A 22099-nucleotide genomic window follows, 5' to 3' on the forward strand; every position below is an offset into this window, starting at 1 on the left:
CTGTAAGTCTGGACAAGTTACTTAGGTTTCAGATTTTACATCCACACAGTGTTAGTGCTTTCATCATTAAATTACAATGACTATTACAGGAGGAAGCAAAACCATAAGAAACCCACATAAACACAAAGTATTGAAGAACGTTAAGCTCCCAGTAAATATTAGGTATTTTTACTTTCCAATAATCGTATTGAATGGAGGCTCATTAACACTTATGTATTGAAGTCTACACATCCAATACCATTTGAAAAAGTTTTTTTTCATCAAACTATTATTGATATGGCAGACATCTGACTGGACACTAGGAATATACTGAGGAATCGGCAGTAAATGAGATGGAAATAGTATTTGCCCTCTAGAGAAGAAAGTCTGGTGTTGAACAAGTAATTACAAAGCATGAGCTATTTCAAAAGAGCAGCACAGCTGGCTATGGAGCTAAATCCTCGTCATGTGCAGAGAGAATTACTGAGAAAGGGAAGATTGTACTAATGAGGATGGGGCGGAACTAATAAATTTCCCTTTGGAAATGTTGAGTTTGTAATTCTGCGAGCTATCCACATGTATGAACAGTTGAAAATGTGCATTTGAAGTTCAAAGGGGATATTTGGTTAGAGACTTAAGTCTCAGTGTTACTGCCATACGCTTACACTAAGGCATATAATTTACATTAAGGAAGGGGATGGGATGGAAGAGATCAAGTGCTCAGATTGAGAAGAGAAGGGCACTAAGGAGAATGGAGACTTAGGTAACAATGTTGAAAAACTCCAACAGTTTCCGGTCATTTGAGAGGAATAGGAAACTTTGGAGAAAATGATGGAACAGTAAGAAGAAAACCAGGAGAATACGGAATCATGGAATCTGAGTGAAGTGCTCCAAAGGAAGGTGATCTAAATTGAAAGGTCTGAAGAGGTCAAGAAGGTAGTATATTTAAAAGAATCTAATGGATGTGATAATGTAGAGATTATGGGAGAGGTTTCAGAAAAGTTGTGAATGCAGAATCCAATGAAGTGTGTTCAGAAATGAGTAGATATGAGAACAGAGTTTAAAGAACTATCGCTGAAGAGTATGAGAGAGAGAGAATCTGTAGTTGAAGGGGAATACAGCTAAAGGGGGGTCATTCTTGTTTCTTTTGGTTTAATGTTTGATAAACTAATTTCATGAGTATATAACTTTAAAGAGGGTAAAGTTGAAGAAACAAGAGGGGGAAATAATAAAGGCATTTACTCTCTCTGAATATTCCTATATTCTATTTTAGAGCATCTAAAGCAATCACTAGACCAACATAAAAGGATGCTGAAAATTAACAACACTTTAATTACACATTTTGGGTGTTGTGACCATCTTTGACATAGCACGCTACGAAGTGAATCCTATAATTTCAACTAAAGAACACTGATTCCTCAAGATGTTCTATGATAAAAGTTCTGTAATCAAATAAGTTTGGGATACATATGTACTATAACAACTTACTGGAAATTTACCAACAGTATTTGTAAGCAAAGGCTCTGAAAATCCTATAGTTAAAACTTGGTATTCTGAACCTGACAGTTCTGCAAATTATTAGGCTATGATATCCTTTCCTTCCATTGATATATCAATATTTTTTTCTGCAACATTTTGCAATATGATTCTAGGGTTCAGTATGAGTTCCACAAGGTTCTAGGATCATCTGAGGTCACTAATGTTGATGAAGAAAGTCTGAGTAACTTGTTGAGGAAACATGTATTTCACTTTCTATGCAATATAATTCTAGAACTATCCAACATTAAGAGAATGAGCTATTCTAGAACCACCATAATTCCCAAGCTTTTCCAAATACATGATAGGGAAAACAAATTTCTTTAGGATGCCACTCATACCCACTGTGAATTATTCGAAACTTTTGGAAAATTATTAGACATTCCTTAAAATTTCTCTAGAACATAAGGTCTGAGCTAATTAGTATATTCATTTTACTGATTCATCCATTCAACAATATTTCAGGGACATGTACTATGTGTTAGGTTCTGTTCTTGGTTTTAAGGATATAGAAATGAACAAAACAATAAAATCTCTGCCTTCATATGCTTATAGTGTAATATAAAAGATATAAAGAACTGTGTACTATATAGGTAGCAATAAGTGCTATGAAGAAAAATCAAGGAGGTTAAGGGGCTAGAAAGTGATAAAAGAATGAAAGAAAGGGTGGTAGGGAAGGCATTCTTGAGGAGGTGGTATTTGGGAAGAGATGAAGATTTGGGAAGATTTCAATGAAGTAGGAAGTGAGCCACAGCAAACACACGAAGAGATCAGCCATTCTCAAAAGCTCTGAAATGAGGGCTTGGAGAGTTCAAGGAATAGTAAGGAGTCCAGTGTGTCTTGAGGAAAGAGCGACAAAAGTGCAGGGGTAAGGGGGAGGCAGGAAATAAAATTAGAAAGGAAGACGTGGCTAAAAATGTAGAGCCTTGTGAGCCACAGTAAGGAATTTGGAACTTTATTCTGAGTTTGCTGGGAAATTACTGGAGTTTTTTTGTTTTTTTTTTTAACTCTGGAAGATAATAGGTAGCAGTTTGATGTTCAATCAATTTGGCTGTTATATAGAAGACTTCATAATAGCTGTTAATTTTGGTGTGATGCATTTCAAAAATTCAAATTTCATTGGTGGGCCCAATCCCTTAAACAATATCAATCTGGACTCTTTAATTATCATCAACCCTTTGATAACTGTAGAAGAACTTCAAGAATTGAATTACAGTATGTCTAATACGATATTATTTATGGCTAAAAAAATACGTTGCCAGGTATTCTCAACTCAGGCTGCACATTTGAGACACCTGCGAGATTTTTAAAGCTACCTTTGCAGACCGTGACACCTGGAGATTCAGACTCATTTTGTTTGGGTTGGGGTCCTGGTATTGACATTTTTTTAAAAGTACCCCACATGTTTACAATGTGCAGCCTGGTTTGAAAATCACTGCCATCAACTTTACCTGTGCACGCAGTACACTAAAATATAAAAGGTCCTGAAGGACAAAACCAAACTGACAGGATGGCTTGCCCTTGGGGAAGCTAATAATAAATGATGATCAAAGAGGACTTCAGGACATTTAAATGCTCATGGTGAGACTATATTCTTGATACTTCGACGAATAAAGTATATGTAAATTAAAAATGGTGACTATTTAAAAGAATGAAAGAGTATATAATAGCTTGTTTTGTAAAGCTTACAAGGCATGTGATTTTTTTCCCTTTAGGGACAATACTGTTTGAGCAGCTGTTGCGCTGCATCATTTGTCCTAAATCACACTTTAGTGTGGAAGGAAGCAAATAGGATGATGCCAGCAAAGTGATCGGATCATATTTCACTAATTTGCACTTTCCTATCACATCAAACTAATCGGGAAGAAGGATTTTAAAGTTCACCTTTTGTTGATGCAATAAAATAGGATCAAAGCCCTTGATTTGGGCCAGTTAAAGTTTGGGGCCTAGTGGTCATCTGATCAGTTTGGTTTGGCAATAAAATCCGATTGAAGAAAGATGAAGTAAGGTTTTTAGTCTCAACAGAGCCTCTCTTTAACAATGAAAGCTATACCCTTAGTTCTTCATGCAAAGAGCAGATTTTTAGTAAAATGGTGACAGAAGCCTGTCATAGATTTCAAATAATAATAAATTGAATTATATCAGAAAGTCATCAGGTTCTTATTGGACATACTTCACTGGTATCCACCTGATTTTGCAGAAAATACGTTTGGGTTTGACTCTTCAATGCTTATTGTCTTCATTGATTTGGCAAATTTACCTCCAAGTTTTAGATTCGTCATTTGTAAGACGGAGAAAATATTGTGTCTATGTGACTACTGTTGTCAGGATTATTTAAAATATTACAAGTGCTAAATGTCATGTGAGTCGTTATAATAATATGCACTCAAAAGAGTATGAGCAAGAAAGAGCATGAGCTTTGGAGTCTGACAACCAAGATTTGAGCCCAGATTTCTTCATTTGCTTGGTCTAGCATCATGGTCAATAACTGAATTAGTCTGAAATCCAGATTCTTAATCAAAAATTTTTGTCATAAACCAGTTTTTGATTATTAGTTTAAGTAAACTGTGGACTACATTATTTACTCAAACTTTTATTTCCTTCTGCCCTTGTCACTTCCAAATATCCCATCAGGAGTAACACAATGCTTGCTTTTTCTTTTCTCCTTTTCCTCTTTTTACTTTACTTCCATCCCATCTCTTTTCCTAATGAAGTCTCAACTCTGCCCTATCGATTTGCCCCAAAGGCACGCAAATGACAACACACAAGGATGTTCAAAAACTGGGTGGATCAAAATGTTTACCATTGCTGGGCTTCCCTGGTGACACAGTGGCTGAGAATCTGCCTGCTAATGCAGGTGCAGGGGACACAGCTTTGAGCCCTGGTCCGGGAAGATCCCACATGTCACAGAGCAACTAAGCCCATGCACCACAACTTCTGAGCCCGTGCGCTGCAACTACTGAAGCCTGCTCGCCTAGAGGCTGCGCTCTGCAACAGAAGAAGCCACCGCAATGAGAAGCCCGCGCATCGCAACGAAGAGTAGCCCCCACTCGCTGAAACTAGAGAAAGCCCGCTTGCAGCAACGAAGACTCAACGCAGCCAAAAATAAAATTAATTTTTTAAAAAAGTTTACCATTGCTAATTTTTATGATTACAAAGAGGTAAATGATCGCAAATAATACTATACATCAATACATTTTTTAAACTATAATTTTAGAGTACTGAGTTTTAATTTCCTTTTTTACTCTAATTCTTACTTGGTATTTTTGTTTCCTGGAAAATATATGGCCATAATCAAAGGAAGACAATGTGTCTGACGAGATCAGGTTCATTACCCTTTGACACTAGCATTTTGGTTGTCTAGAAGCTCAGTGGACTCACACTAAAATATTGTTATCCCTTTTTACATCACATTTAGAAGTCAGTGATATATACCAAAATATCCTAATTTCTCCACGTAATAGTTCACAGTTTTTGCAATGAAAAACTTTTCTGGACATGAGCCAATCCTTATACGGAACTTGAGTTCTAATGTATTAACCTGAAAATATAGTGACTAGATGCTCAATAAAATTATTACTGAATGAAATAAGAATCAACAAATTGAAATGCTCTATTGGAAGAAAATGAATATGTGATCCCAAATAACAACGTATTTTTATCCTTCTCACAAAAACAATGCTATAGAAAGACCAAAGACAACTTTATGCGATAACAAATACCCTGGAAGATGGCAGCATGATGCCTGAATTGGCTGAGGTAATAAAACGACTGTGGAGAGATCCAGGAATTCAGGCCTGCTTTGAAAGGGCATCTGGATATCAGGTCAATGACTCAGCAGCTTAGCAAGTGAATGTGGTTTGATAGGAACTGTAGCTGAAACATTTACATTTAAGAATTGTAACTCTGTATGCTCTACATTTGTAATCACAAATGATGAAAGTAAATGGCTTTACATTTTATCATACTAAAAAGCAAGTGAAGAGAAAGAAAAAAAGATCATGATGATGTAAATAAGATGTAAAAAACATAACCACAGGAGCATTTTAAATAACTAATTTTGAACCTATATGTCTGAGAAGATATATGTTGTAAATATTTTCTCCCAAATAAAAAGATTTAATCCTTACACACTAAGTTCAGCATGAACACAGACTGGTAACATGCACACTGAGGTCTTGGGCTATTCACTTCATCTCTATTCAAGTTACTAAAATCATCTTCTAAAATAACCTTATTAATGATACATGCTTTGGCTCCATTGGTTCGATGGGCATGATATAGCATTTTAGAAGAAAGTTATGTATTGATTTGAAAAACATTTGTATATTGTGGGATTCTTTTTGAGTCTCAAGCAAGATTATATAATTTTCACAACTTTTAGCCATAAGGAAATTAGGATGTTGTAACAATGTTTATAATTTCATTATCAAAATGATTTTAAATTTCCATTTTAGTAAGTGGTCCTTGACCTGTCCCATGGTTACATGCTTATAAGCACGTGTGCACATGCATGTAAATATAATGTAAATACTTATTCTATATTTCTGTCCATGCATATGAATGTGTAAAAGGGTAAAAATAGCAGTTCTTCTGAGGCTCCCAACAGAACATGCTAGCAGTACTTTAAAAAGCAGTTAAGTAAAAGTTAAACAAATGGAAGATTATTTGAGGACAGAACAGTAAGACGTGCATGATGCTTCAGATTTTTAAGCATAACGAGTAGGAGGATTATGGAGAGAAAACAAACCATATAAGTTCTAGGAAAACATAACAACAGTCTTCTGTGATTGCTCATTCGTTTTCATTTTAAATTCCAAAATCCAATGGACATGTTGCCCTTGGAGGAAAGTCCTGCTCTTATCTCTCTGATGACCTAGAGAATGGATATCATCCTGTGATTACATCAACAATGTTTTAATACTAAGCTATAGTATAAAACATTGCTTTTTGATATGAATCATTGATAAAGGCAGTCACAATCAGAAACTGAATTATGGAATATTCTCATAAAATGTTGCTTAGCAATGTTCTGGGGAGAGAAGGATAGTTCAACACTTGTAATTCATACATTTAGTTTCAGATACACATTACTGGTTAAACATTTTCCCTTAAAATAATGTAACTTGTATTTGCAATTATATTATCATTATGTTTACCAAATTCTTTGCTCTTTGATAACAAAAAATTTTACACATTGTATACCCAAAATGGGCAAATAGAACGACATTTTATTGTTTTTCCTAGACTTTCTAATCTTTAATTTTAGCTTTTTTCTTTGTTTTGACACATAAAATATATTTTACACTGGGACTATCACATTTCAGATTCATATTAAAAGCATCTGTCTGTTCTTCAAGTTTAACAAATCTACACAGTATCTATCTGCATCCATTTTTGTGAACCTCACCAGTAATGTAATGATTTTTAACCACCCACATCGATTTGCAAAGAGCTGTAGAATAACGACAGGAAAAAGAAAGTTTTCATTTAAAATTTAAAAATTTAAATGTTAACTTTCTTTTCCCTTAGCGATTCTTAAAAGGAAGATTAAGTAAAAGCCTGCTAAGAAAAATAGTTAAATGGCCATTGCTTTCTTCCAAAAATTAACAGCCGATTTTTTTCTTTCAAATACTTAATTACATTCACGTTTTAAAACTAAATACACTATCAGATTGATAACACATCCATTTTATTTCATATGCATTATATAGGGCAGGGGTCTTTCTTTTCCTTCTCCTCTCTTCCTTTCTACCTCCCCTCCTTCTTTTCCTTTCTTTCCTTCCTTCTATTTATTCATCCACCCGTCCATCCATCCATCCATTTTTTTGTGTGAAAGTGAGATATCTGTTATTCTCTCAAACCTAGCATCCCTTTAAGTTGAGGCCAGCAAAGAGGTGAGTCCTAATCAGAGAATGTTGTTTGTTGGCTACGTAACACCTCTCCCCTAATCAGTACTAGCAAACTGAAAGAAAAGGGTCATGAGAGTGGGAAAAATTTTAATTAATACTTCATGGTTTGCTGATTGGGCTGTCCAGTGTGTGACTTAAACTCCACGTTTTAAGATTCAACATGGACTTTACTAGGAGAATACTATTTTTATATGATTAGAAAAAGAATCAAATATTTTTTAAGTGATTTGAGCTGGATGTATTCAGGGCCTCTGGTTTGTTTTAGACCACAGGCTTGAGCACCCAAATTCTATATTTGTTTATTAAAATGAACATCTTAAATGCAAATTTGTCACTCTGCTACTGCTTCTGCTTTGCTTGAGATCATTTATGCATGCAAATAAAAGTACATTAAAATGTGTCTTTACCAAAGCATTCATTCAGCTATCATTAAAATGAATTTAATCTCTATCATGGCAGGTATGTTTTTGTTTGGTTCGGTTTGGTTTGGTTTTTGCTCCTGCATGAGCTGACCAGTAGTATACTACCACATATGCAGTCCTGAGTTAACAGGAAATTCACCAAGGACCTGGCTTCAAAAATCGAAAAGAGATAAACTAGAACATTTTTCCAATACTTTCTTCTGATATTTCTATCTTTGTCTTTTTTAATAAAATTAAACTTTATTAGAATAAAATATGGTGATAAATTTTCACATTATACATGTATGTGTTTCTGAAGTGTGACTGTCTATTGGTCCTTGGCCAAAATCCCTTTGAGGCACTTGGCAATTCTTAGTTTATTTCAGCTTAAAATCAGAAAGTTCCTCCAAGAATAAATTATCTATATTGCTGTTGAATTTATTAAAAAAATAAAATAAAGTAGCATTGGCTTTCAAGGCATTGTGCTAGGCGCTCACGCATAACAGCCCTTAAGCTTATTCCCTGAAAACGTCAACTGTTGAGCAATAACTAATATTCAGTTAGATTATACCTCTCAAATTCTGTCTAGATGGATACATGCCCATTATGATCTTCCTATTTAGGTTATATGTATAAACTTGGTTCAGTATAATGGGCAATTTTGTCATAAAAACCTTACCAGGCTATTGCTATCTCTATTTAACAATTTTATAGAAATAGCCATATTGCTAAGCTCCTAAAGCCTTAGTATCAAAAGTGTATAATAAGTGATTTTCAACTTTTTAAAGCAGTGATACAGTTTGTTTTAGTCCAAAGACATGATCTGGTTTGAAGGATGACGCTAAGAACAGTTTGTTTCCTCTAATCTAACAGACTTTTCTAGACCACACAGCTTAATCAGATTCACTCCTGCCTCTCACCACCTGTGAGAGATCCTGTGGGCAGGAGGAGGACAGTATTTCTCCTGGTAACAGTAGGGTTTTTAAATATGGCCTCCGGTGAAGAGTGAAGGACACACTGAGGCACTGATGGAAGCAAAGAAGAGGTTGGAGAGGATACAGTGTGGAAATTCGGCTTTCTATCCCCAGGAGTGTGATTTGGGAGTGGGTCAGCAATTTCATGAACTAGTTCCAGCATGAACCAGCAAGAAAGTCAAAAGTTTCTTCTGTTACTGAGCTAACCAGATATAGTCATGGTTCTTAATGAAAACCATTCCGGTTCTTAAACTAAACAATCCAGGAGACACAACACAACCACCATCAAATTATGATATTAAAACTAGTCTCTCACTTAAAATTTGAAGTGTCTACATACAAACAACAGCCTTTTGAGACTAGTCTAGTAACCATCATTACAAGGTAGCATTTTGGGGGATGATCTAAGTCCTATAAGGAGAGCTTTCTTCTCAAATGTCTATTCAGACGCCAGTGAATCCATCACATCGTCCTTATAAAATACAAGCTAAGGCAGCATTCATCCAGTTGCCTTTAAAAAAAAAAGGTCCCACAGGTCAGCTGTGTGTCACACCCAGTGCTCTGCAACACTCCAGCCACCATGTTCTTGTAATTCTGAGGAGCAGCGTTGGAAAAGCACCAGTCTGGAGTTTCATAATTTTAATGGGCTCTAAACTAAAAATTCATTTGTACTCAATACTGATATCTTCTAGTACAAAGTTAAAATTATATGTGCTATTTTGTTTGTTTTTCTTATTAGCTACCTGAACGATTTGGACAGAAGAGCAGCTCCTGGCTATGTCCCAAATGAGCAAGATGTTCCACATTCTCAAGTGAAAACAACTAGAATCACTGGAACTCAATTCTCCTGTTAAAGACTTGCGTTTCAGGTATGATCCAATGTCTCTTTGAACTCTCAACAGAAATATGCATCAGACACAATATTTCTTCATGGAGAAGAACTCTAACCCATGGTCAAGTGCAGTGAGTCCTTGGGCATGCTCACTAGGCCTCAGGTACTTTCAGTACCACTACCTTTCATTGCCCTCCTGTAGCTCTACATGCCAACCCTCACCCTGAGCCTCATCCTTTCCCTCCAGTAAAAATGCCTGTCAGGCTTCCCTGGTGGCGCAGCGGTTGGGAGTCCGCCTGCCGATGCAGGGGACAGGGGTTCGCACCCCGGTCCGGGAAGATCCCACATGCCGCGGAGCGGCTGGGCCCATGAGCCATGGCTGCTGAGCCTGTGCGTCCGGAGCCTGTGCTCCTCAACGGGAGAGGCCGCAGCAGTGAGAGGCCCGCGTACCGCAAAAAAAAAAAAAAGACTCTGTCTTGACTAGGTGGGAGCTAGATTTTATTTTCCTTGTAGTTGAAACTGATATCCTACTTTGAAAAAAAAAGGAAATATATTTAAAATAACATTTAACCAAGAGGTGCCAGGGATCATATTTCCTGTGCCTTCCTACTCTCCCATTTGCTTGAAATATTCTTAATTTGTTTTCTTAGTTTAAAAAAAATGAAAATAATTGAGAATTATTTGAATGTGACGCTATTTATTGGAATAACAAAGCCTATTTTATAAGCACGGTTTGGGTATAAAGATGAATCCATTATTTTCATTGCTGTTGCATTATCAAGACACTCCTAGAAATTCTATTGTAAAATTACTCATTTACTATACCGAGAAGTCGAAATCCATACAATAGTGTTAGAAAATGTCCCTTGACACTTAAGTACTTCTCCCTATGATTGCGGATGAGATGGAATATTCAACATTAAAACCACGTTTTAGATGTACCCCTTGGTAATGAAAAAAGTCAGTAAGAACATAGTTCAGTCATTCATGTATGAGATAATGGGAATATTTTTTTAAAGTATAAAAAATGAAAAAAATGTGACATGAATTATTTGTATCCATTTATGAGGGAAATTTGTTTCACTGGGATCAAAGTTTAATATTTTTTAAGTATTAAAACTACTGACACATAATATCTCATTAGAATAGTTATTACATGGATGGCCAGGATATTTTCAAGTTAATATGGAACAAAGCCCTTCAAAATTTACCCCTCATTTTCAGGCCCACAAATAGTTAATTTTCTGAAAGATGAACCAAAGATCAAACCAGGATAAAGGAACTGCAAAGACTGGGATGGACATCTCTCTTGGCAAATGTAAGCTGTTTGTCTTTGGGCTTGTCATCACTGTGGTACAGTTCCTCTTTAGCAACTACTTTCTCCAGACTCGTGATCTTTGGTCCAGTTTTCAGAGTTTTCCTTTGAGAACCCAAGTCCAATTCCTCCTCTCTGCCCCTCCTAAGCCTGTCCACGCATTTGTGGCACACTCACTTCTCTCTCTTACTCTCCTTTCTCCTCTCCAAATTTCTCACTGAAACAGACTAGAAGCTGAGTGTAGGCCTTGGGGCTAATCCTACCAAGGTCCCAATCCCAGGTTCTCCATTAATTAGCAGCAGTTTTTGAGGAATAAAGCTACTTTTTCTTTACTTGCCTCATGAGGTTGTTGTGAAGATTATTTGAAATGAAGTACCAGCGCAGAGTTACAACTTGGTGTTCGCTTACCTTACATAAGTTAATGGAATTTTCTGGATCCTAGACTGTCTGGATCATAATAAGCCAATTTTAACACTTAATGCCGTACATTGAACACTTAGAATGACCCAATCCTGGTCATTCTCTACAACATCAACCAATTTAGTATCTTGTCAGAAATAGTCACTAGCATGAATTATCTTTTTAATCCATCTATTCCTTGAACGTTCCAAGCCTTAGAGTCTTCACACCTACTGCTCTCCTTGCCTAAAATGCTCTGACCCTGGATCTCTGCAAAGACTGGCCTCTTCTTATCATTAAGCTTCCAAATCAAAGGCTGTCTCCTCATGGAGCCTTGACCATCCTATCTACTAACCATCCCTTAATATCCCTGTCACTACTATACCCTGTGGAGTGTGGGTAAGCACATCAGAACAAGCTCTCAGGAGTGGGGGGAGGGAGGGCAGCCTGATTTTTGGCCCTTGATGAGTCCCCAGGTGCAAACACCCTGACAATAGCCAATTTCAACCTACCAACATTACGTCACTAAATGTAGAGCTGGGAAGAAATACGAACAAGCAGTTCTTTCTAGCCTCGCCAATGTGAGCCAGTACCATTACACAATTGATAATATCAGACTATTTTTCTCTTTTTAAACATACCAATATATGAAATTGCCTTGTTTCTTTATCAGTTTGTTCTTTTTGATTCTGTTTCTGCGTCATGTGCTCTGAGCTCCAGAAGGCCAGGGGCCGTATTTGCTTACAACTCCTGTGATTATCACACTGACCAACCCAGAGCAGGCACACAGTCAATCCTGGCTGGAGGAATAAATGTACTATGCCAGGCACCTATGAACACTACCTTCACACCCTTACTGTAACACGATGAATGGGCCCTGCTATCCTTATTAGGATAAACGGTCAAGAAATGGAGGCTAAAACAAAGTAAAAGGTTTCCCCAAGATCATACACACAAGTGCTAGAAATGTGATTAAAATGCATATCTTCCTAACTTCAAATATCACACTTCTTGCACTGCTTATCACTGATGGGCTGTAAGGTAAATTGGGCTGGAAACCATTCCTTTTCTGTACAGTAAGTGCTTCCTCCAGTGTTGTTGGTCATTCACAATTCCTTTCAAAGAGAAGAGGGAAGGGGGAATAAAAGGACAGTCTATTGGGGAGGTATCTCTCAGTTGTCAGGGCTCTGTGGTACTTCACCACTCTGTGCTTCTAAAACGAGGCTAGATGCGACGATTGCCAATGAACACACAAAACCTCAGAAAATCATGTTCATTTCCTGAAACATCAAGTTCACTCAGTACCAATATCACATTCATACATTTTTTAAAACAATTTTTTGAATATTATACAGCATTTGCATTAGGATGCTAGACTTTCATTGGTGTATCATCATTTTCCTGTCCTTTTATAAGTCTTTGGTTAATTTTGTAAAGCATTTTAAGTTGTGTAAGTGATCTATTCTACTTTCATGTATCACCGGCCCTTATGAAGGAATGAGAAAGGTCTTGCTAATTCTCTATTACAGTATTGATGCTAAAATGTAAGATGCTTGTGAATTGGATTGTGAAGCTCAGTTAAGACTTATTTTGACATAATATTTTCTATACTATGCAACTATTACCTCTTTCGCACCCACTAAAACAGGTTTTGAGCTCTTTTGTTTTCTTAATAGGTTTTGCTTTCTCTCTGGCTTAAGAGGGTGTGTTATTAAAGGCACTGTCTATGAGGAAGAGAATGTGGAGAATTTCTCTAAAAACAAATATTTAAACAATAAAATTTTGAAAATAAATTTTACTATAAAACAAAAAACACAGCTATACGTACTTTTAAGGAACTATTTTAATCATTTAAATACATTTTTAAGTTTAGTCACAGCAATTGAGATATATTAATCCCTTAATAAATTCTCACAGCTAAATCACTTTTTTTCAAGTGTTAAATAGGTTTATCCTAAAGCACACAGGCTTTTGCAGTGTAACATTTCATAGTATTTCAAAATAGGAATTGTAAAAAAATAAGGTACCTTCCAACTTCGTTTCAGTAAGTGCCCAGGTACTCACATTAGCACTGATTTGTATTCACATAGCATAAATCATCCTAAGACTATTTAAAACTAAAGACTTAATTTACATATTAAATTCAAGAACTATAGAATTTTAAACAGGAACATCGAAATGAAAAAATGCTCTCTGTCCAAGTACTGTATCATCCTCATGTATCACCTAATTTAATGCAAATTTCCTTAGAGCTCTTATCAAACCAGAACTCCAACTGTCAAACTGGTAAAATTAATTCTCCTTACAGAAGTTACTAAGTAAACAGAAAATGCAAAGGAAACGTGAGCCCTTTTATTGCTAAAAAATAATTCCGCAGGGCAAAGAACTTACATATTTACAAGGATTTATCAGTTATAGAGAAGTCCTTTCTTCCTAATTGCTTTATGATTAAAAAATAGAACTGAAAGGACATAAAACTATACGGAAGCTAGGGAAAAGAGGTCAGCAACCATTACAACATAGAGCTTTAGGTTTTGTACCTGTTATATAACTATTTGCAACAGTGTTTAGTGGATCCATGATATGAAATGAATCATAATTGTTCTGAATTTCAAGTTGAATCATGTGCACTATGTTCATTTCTGTGGGAGTATGAGACAGCTTAGCAGTGAGTCTGGTTGTCTACCCAGCAGCTATATCCCAACTTAGCTTTGTTGTTCTCTATTAGATCTCACAGAGCAGTAACTCATGTATAACTATACCTTTGTTTCAGGTATGTTCATGGTTAATGTTACCAAAATTATAAGCTATATAAGATGATGTCTAATTTATTCTCATGATAGAATTTACTTTGATGACTTTAAAAATTATATTATTCAATAATCAGAGAATTATCTAGTGGGTATTTTAAGTTACACACACACATTTAGTAGGAAATATATGATGGTATTAACAATTACGGGAGTCTAGAGACCCAGCTTCCCTTGTGGTTGTAAATCCTTTTGATTCTGTTTTTAATAAAAAGCAATTAAGGGATTTAGAATGACCTCTGTGCATATACTTTTTATCTGCAAGCATCTGCCCTAATCTATTTTCAGAACTGGGTACCAGGGCAAGACTTGGTTAAGCCATTTTGCTGTGGCTGTGTAGCGGTGACACAGATCTACCTGTTGGCCCTGACATACGTAGCCACCTTAGGATTTTATACCTAGACTTATTGTGCTGATCAATTTATAATGCATATAAAAGTTGAATCACTGTGCTGTACACCTGAAATAATATAATTTTATATGTCAACTATACTTCAATAAAAAAATTAAAAAGTTATACCATTGCTGATATAGTCAAATATGTTGAATAAATCCCATTCAACAGAATAGTTTAAAATAAATTTCTACTCAGATTAGATCCTATTTTTCTGTGCTCAAATATATAAATGATGTCAGAAATTGTTATTTTCCAAGAGAGTCACATGCTTATAGGATGAGCAAAGACATCTCACAAATAAATTAGCTGCAGTAACATTATTAATTTTTAGGTATCCTAGACTATTCAATGAGTTTGCAGACACTATAAAGGGCATATTATTCCATAATAGTCTCTTCTGATATGAAATGTAAATAATCTGGTGTGGCCAAATATTTAGCCAACAGTTTAACATAAACTAATAAAACTCAGTAACTTTCCCAACTGTTTAAAATGGACTATAAAACTCAACTGTTTAGTCAACTGTTTAATATAAATCCATAAAACTCTGATGGCTTGCAATATATAAATATCATGGGCAGTTTAACAAATAATTGATGTTCACTTGTCGCTTAAAAGCCTAGCCTGTGAATTTTTAGTTACATCATACATTTCAGGCATTTAAACCCGTTTTCTTTACTATTTAAGAATCCTTACTTAAATATCAGACTTAAGGAAACATGTATTACATACATACATAAGTAAATAAATAAATAAAACCTTTCCAAAATGAGAATTCCAAGTTCCATTTAAAGTCTCTAAAGCTCTAGTTATCTTAACTACTCAGGGAATTAAGGTTATTCAAGCTATATCACATATCCATTCACCTCATTAATTATCCCAGTAGATTTGACCAATCCAGATATTCAGTCAGCAAGTATACAGGCTTTCCTCTGACTTCTATTACTGTTTTTCTCAGAATAGTTATGGTGGAGTGTATATTTGCATTTCTTCCATGCTCCACTTTGAAATCTCCAAATTTTTTCAGTCGTTATAATGCCTTAACGCCTCTAAAATAAGCCCCAAATTAAAATTTAGATGAAGAGCTAAACATGAAAAGAGAAGTATAAAAAACAAATTACTACAACAGCAGCAAGACAAAATGTAACCTTTCTTAGACCTAACGTAATATCCAGGAGAATCAATATAAAAGCAAAACTCCAGCCACTGGTCTGATTTGCTAATGAGCATTTCAGTTCAATAATAGCAGACGGCATTAGAGAAACCTGGTCAATGCTCCCTGGACCTATGTCCTAACGTCAATCTGCACAGAAAATTAAAAAAAAAAAACTATTTATCAAGTGAGTCATAAAATGAGAGGATTATTAGCATGCAATCTAAGATAGACTTTCAGAAGCCGTTTTACCAACATGAATAAAACCCAAAGACTGAGTAAACTTTGTCCTCCCTTCCTTGGGAGAGAGCTAAGCATATTTAAACATGTTTATTAGAGGCTGTAAGATGTGTTGACAGAACAGTAGGCTAAAGGTCATATTCCATAACTTATACCCCTTACCAACTGTGTATATTTGACTGAAGAGGAGAATAGCTATCTCTTACACATAGGTGTTAATATCAACAGCAGGCTACAGAGAAGCTGAATTATCAAACTCAGGAGATAGCTAGATGGTCCACTTAAGGAATGCAACAATGATTCACTTTGTTATAAAGCAGAAACTAACGCACCATTGTAAAGCAATTATATCCCAATAAAGATGTTTAAAAAAATTTTAAAAATAAAATAAAAAGTTTAAAAACTTCAAAAAAATAAATAAAGAATGCAACAAAACCATTGGGAAGGGGAAAGTTCTCAACTTTTGCCCAGTCACCTGTTCGATAACACAAAGAGTTACTATCTGACCTGGGGAAAGAAGACTCCCTAACAAAGATAATTCCAATCTACTTGGTGAGGGTTTGAGAGCTAACAGTAGACACTATGTAGTACTAGTTAGACACCTCTAATCTAATTAAGTAGACTTAACAAGCTTCACAACAAAGCTTAACAACGTTCACAGAGTCACTATCATACACAAAGAAGCTATCACGGCACCTGGTACACAGCAGCCTCAAATATCAGTTGAATTAATAAACCTCGGGCAAGTTGCTTAAAGGGCTCATGAAAAAACAGGAATAATAATTGTACCTATCTTATAAGTTTAGGGTGAAGTTTAAATAATTGTTGGCTAAAAGTTTAAAAGTCTGAATGCATATTTATTATCCTTGCTTCCATAAGAATGCTTACTGAATTTTAAAAATTAAATTTGTTGGCTAATTTTTATATAATATAACCTAAAGTCAATACCGTCCTCTTCCTCCACTTTTATCACAAGTCTGAAACTGCAGAGGATTTGGTAATTAGCAGCACTTAAAATAGGCTTTATTGTCACTGAATTTAAATTTCCAAACCACACAACGACTGAATTCCTAAAGGTTGTTTTCAATATTGTGAGCAACTGCTCTTTCAATCTACTATTGAATGGAGTGATTTTGCATTGGTACACATATATATTTGAGGAATTTTAGTTCTCTGTATCTGTTCTCCATTTGGGTATGTGAAAGGTAAAGTACTAACACTACAATGTGTTGTACTTTTCATTATCTTCAGTAAATCAGCTGGTTGACATTTAATATCCCAATATAGTTATTACCTTTGAAATCTCTGTACAGCTAGGATGTTCCCTGGTACTTAATATCTTAGGATTAAGCTATTATGAAAGCCCCATAATTTTTCCTTTGCCTCTGGTCTCTTCCTCATCAAATCTATCTTCTGAACTCAGATCAAAGTGACTTACCATAACAATAAGCAAACAAAAACAAACAAATGTTAATTCCCTACCCCCAAATCTCCTAGAGATCCCCATTGACTACAATATAAAAACTAATCTTCTCATGTAATGTAAAAGACATAGTAAATCTATTTCTGGCCTAACACCTCAGGCTTACTCCTGCCTGCTCAAAACTTTTGCCCTTGCTGCCTCTATTCTTTTTACACAACTATCATCTTCTGCAGTTTCTGATCACTCCATTTCAAATTACAACCCACCCTCTACACTTCCTATCAGATACTGATATCCTAAGTGTATTCACACACCCACACGCAAACACACACACACATAAACACCACCATCATCCACTTACAAGGTTCTCAAGACTGAATCATCTCTGGTACCTGAAATATAATAAATGCTCAATAAAGAAATATTTGCTGAATAAATGAATAAGTATCAGCCCATATACCTCAATGTTTTTAACCTTAATCTTCACATTTCCAAAAATATAATTATTTGCCCCAAGCATGCCATGTTCTCTCGTTCCTTGATGACTTGTACACGCAATTCATGTAAAACTCCTCCCTCCATTCCATTAACATGGATTCTATTCATTTATTTGCAAGTATTTATTGAATGTCTATTATGTGTCAGGCACAGTGCCTGGTACTGGGAATACAGGCATCACTAATATAGATAAGGTCCCTGCCCTCATGAGGCTACTATTCTATTAGGGCGATGATAGCTATTAAACATGTGAAAAAATAAACCACTTATTTATTGATTGTGGCAGTTACTATAAAAGAAATAAAGAGAGTGATACAATAGAAAGGAAATGGGCAATAAAAAGAGTTAAGAATTTACATGGACATTCAAGGTGGTTACTTGTGAAGGAGATATTGACATTAAGACCTGAAAGTTGGGAAAGAAGCAGCCTTATGGAAGGAAGAAAGGAACTGTGTCACGTGGAAAGGAGATGGATTACGCAAAAGTCCTGAGATAGCAAAAAGTTAGATTTATATTAAAGGAACTGTTACATGGTCCCTCAGGCTGATGTAAATCTTCCTCTGGGCTCACATTTTACCTTATATATTAGAATATTACATAATATTATAATAATGTATTTTTCTCTTTACAAGACAGCAAGCTCTTTGAAGATAGTGACCAGTCCTTTTTTTTTTTAAGTGGGAAAGGCAATTTTAGTAACAATTCAAAATTCAGAAGCCATAAAGGAGAAAAGAACATTTATAAATAAAATTATAGAAAAATAAAAGTATATGGAAAAAAACCACTATACACAACAGCAAGTGACAACACACAGGGAATACATAGATAAATTGTGAAAACATGGACAAAAAGTTAATTCCCTTACTTTATGTTAGGAAAAGTCCAAGAACCTTACAGAAAGGAGTTCAAATGATGTTGTAAGCTTTTAACACTTGAGACAAATGCTGTATTTACTCAATCATTAAAGCAACCTCACAATATAGGTACTGCAATTATCATTTATTCATCAGGAACCTAAGGTACAGAGAGGTTAAGTAACTTGCCCAAGGTTACCCAGCTTATAGGGGACAGAGTGACCATGTCCTTTTATCCTTGTGTTGGTAGGCCTAGCACAATGTCTAGTACATAGAACACAAATGACAATTGAATGAATGAATGGAGGTAAGAGGAGCTAAGAGAAGAGGGAAGAATCATAGTATCAGAACTATGGTAGCTTCCAATCTTCTTGTGGGCTCTGGATATTTAAGAATATGCATAGACTTTGATCAAAATCCCTAAGACCAATAGATGTCTTACTAAAACTCTAAACTGCTGTAAATTTTCCAGTTGCTCAAAGTCAGTATGTGAATTATTTTGCTCCAGGCTGCATGAATACCAAAAACAGTAAATAAATGTTCTCTTTTTCTCTAGTCTTGAGCTGCAAATTGGTCAAACAAGTCTTACTTTATGAACAGTCAAAACTGAAAGACTACCTTTTAAACAGATGGGAGCATTCAGTTATAAGTCCAAATGTTCATCTTAATGTAAATTTTGGAAGATATTTGTATGATTCTTTATTCTGTTATTTTTGTTTTTTTTAAAGAATGCTTGATGTAGGTGGACAGAGATCTGAGAGAAAGAAATGGATTCCCTCCTTGAAGGAGTTACATGAATTATATTTTGTGCTGCACTCAGTGCCTATGATATGCTCTTGGTGGAAGATGAAGAAGTGGTAAGTCTAAAAGGAAAACACGGTCAAGGTAAAAAATAAGCAGTTGTGCTTTCCAATATGAATACCCCATTTCCCAACTCAGTTAAGACCTTCCAAAGAGAGATGTTACTTCTACATCCTTGTTCATAATGCCCACCATTAATATCTTGCAAATAACAATCCTACACATTTTCATCTTTTATACCTAACAGAACAGAATGCATGAAAGCCTTCACCTGTTCAACAGTATCTGTAATCACAAGTACTTTGCAACCACCTCCATTGTCCTGTTTCTCAATAAAAAAGATCTCTTTCAAGAAAAAGTAACCAAAGGGCATCTTGGTATCTGCTTTCCAGAGTACACTGATAAGATACTTTCCTTTTAATTCCATAGTAGTAAAATTGTGTATAGAGATACATTTTTTCTATCTGGATTTTGATGTGTAATATTTAGGAGGTTGAGGCTTATGATACTTTTCTGAGTCATGTATATGATCCAACCTGGGAAGAATCTTACAAATAAAGAGGAAACCCTCTCTACACTGCCTGTATTAAAGCAAAGCTCTAATGAATAAAGGGGAGGTCGTTAGATAGACCAGGGTTGTTACTCTGTGTAATGTGTAATGACATTGCAAACTATATTATCTTAAACATTATAATAGGAGTGTAAATTATATTCCAAATTGGCGTTTTTTAATATATTTCCTAATGAAACCTTGTAATGTTGTACTAGACCTCAGTGGCTCTTCAAAGTCAGAATTAAGTTTCCGGAGGAATAGCTTGAATGAATGAGAAGAGTGACATCTATTTTTCCAATTTTCCTAACTCCTAGAGTTTTATTACTGACCCTCTTAGCCAATGAATATAAATGTCAGTTTCTCTAAAAGGGTTGTGTTTCTTTTGGAGACTTTTTTTTTTTTTTTGGTAAATAGTTATATGCCCTGTTGTTAATGAAATTGTGTAAGATGGAAATATTTATGATTTAAACACAAATATAAACCCAATTTCACCACTTAGATATGTGGCTAGCCCAGATGTGCCAGAGGTATTGAATTGTGTCAAAGTAGCTGTTTGTGCTCATCTATAATGAGTACTTATATTTTTCTTATTTGTAAACATTATGTTTACATATTTATTATATGACTGAATATAATCATGCTTCTGTACTGAAAGTTACCGATTAAATATAGAATCATAATTCAGGGCTGTATGTTTTCTTTTAAGTAATCATCTTTATTTCTCAGAGCAATTTTTAGTTTATGAAAATAATAAACAGAAAAAAGTTTCTACATACTCCCTCTCTGGCCAGCTCCCACAATTTCCCCTATTATAAACATCTGGAAGGGGTGTGGTACATTTGCTACAACCGATGAACAGATATTGATACATTATTAACTGAAGTCTGTATTTCAGGTTAGGGTTAACTCTTTGTGTTCCACAATTCAATGGGTTATGCCAAAGTCATGTCAACGTACCCACCATTACAGCGTTATACAAAATAGTTTCACTGCGCTAAAAAGTGCCTGTGGTCCACGTCTTCGCTGCCCTCAACCCTTGAAACCATTATCTTTTTACTGTTTCTGTAGTTTTGCCCTTCCGAGAATGTCAAAGAGCTGAAATCATACAATAAGTGCCTCTCACTTTTTGGCTTTCATTCACACAGTTTTTCGTCTCTCCTAGCTATCCCTCAAGGTCCAGCTCAAAGAACACCTCATTATGTAGTCCACGCATCTATAATTTCCATTCTTTTCTTTTTTTAGTTCATATTAATACCCATGCACCCAACCCATGCACACATTTACATGCATAATCTTTGACATACATACGGGCTTTTTTACTCACTCACTTTGTTATATAAATATATTAGTGTTTCTACTCTACTGTGAGCTTTCTGACGCAGAGGTTACATTTTAGCCACCTGAAGCCCCCAGGGAGGTAAGCATAGTTCCCAGCACATAGTTCCCAGCACATAGTTCCCAGGAACTTGTTGTGTAAACCTCTGATAATTAACCACTGCCATTTTGATTTTTCAATCCTGAGAACATCAAATAGCAAAGGAAAATCTTAAAACTTATTGATATTACTTATAATTTGATGCTTTTTAAATGCAGTTAAAGTTTACTTCTTTAATTTTTTTTTAACAAGGTCCAAATACATTTGAAGAGGCAAGGAACTACATCAAGAACCAGTTTCTAGACCTGGATTTAAAAAAAGATAAGGAAATTTATTCCCACATGACCTGTGCTACAGATACTCAAAATGTCAAGTTCGTGTTTGACGCTGTTACAGATATAATAAAGAGAATCTGAAAGACTGTGTGCTCTTCTAATCAATCCTTTTTTCTTCCACTCTTGCTGATGTATACTCTTCAACATATAAAAGGTGCTGTGTGTTTAGTTTTAATAGATATTAACTTGTATAACTAGTGTTGTAAGGCAAAATTTTTCACACAAAAATTTTAATGTATTGTCACCTGCGTGTGGATGAGTTTTGACTTCTCTGAAATATTGAGGATTGGGGTGTCTTTGATGTCCTCAGTT

The 22099-nt window shown here is 35.4% G+C and overlaps 1 protein-coding gene across 1 annotated transcript; it reads left to right on the forward strand.

Annotated features, from left to right (window-relative positions):
- Positions 1 to 4994: 4994 nt before the first annotated feature.
- Positions 4995 to 21888, forward strand: GNAT3 (G protein subunit alpha transducin 3). Its single transcript, XM_071066763.1, is given in 9 exon segments — positions 4995 to 5048; positions 5203 to 5360; positions 9542 to 9650; positions 9652 to 9671; positions 19452 to 19495; positions 19498 to 19580; positions 19772 to 19925; positions 21702 to 21851; positions 21854 to 21888. Coding segments are annotated over 9 exon segments (807 nt in total).
- The last annotated feature ends 211 nt before the right edge of the window (positions 21889 to 22099 follow it).

Source organism: Aethalodelphis obliquidens, unplaced genomic scaffold (genome assembly GCF_003676395.1).
Source record: "Aethalodelphis obliquidens isolate GAN/ISIS:26980383/991018 unplaced genomic scaffold, ASM367639v1 scaffold27, whole genome shotgun sequence".
Lineage (NCBI taxonomy): Eukaryota > Metazoa > Chordata > Mammalia > Artiodactyla > Delphinidae > Aethalodelphis > Aethalodelphis obliquidens.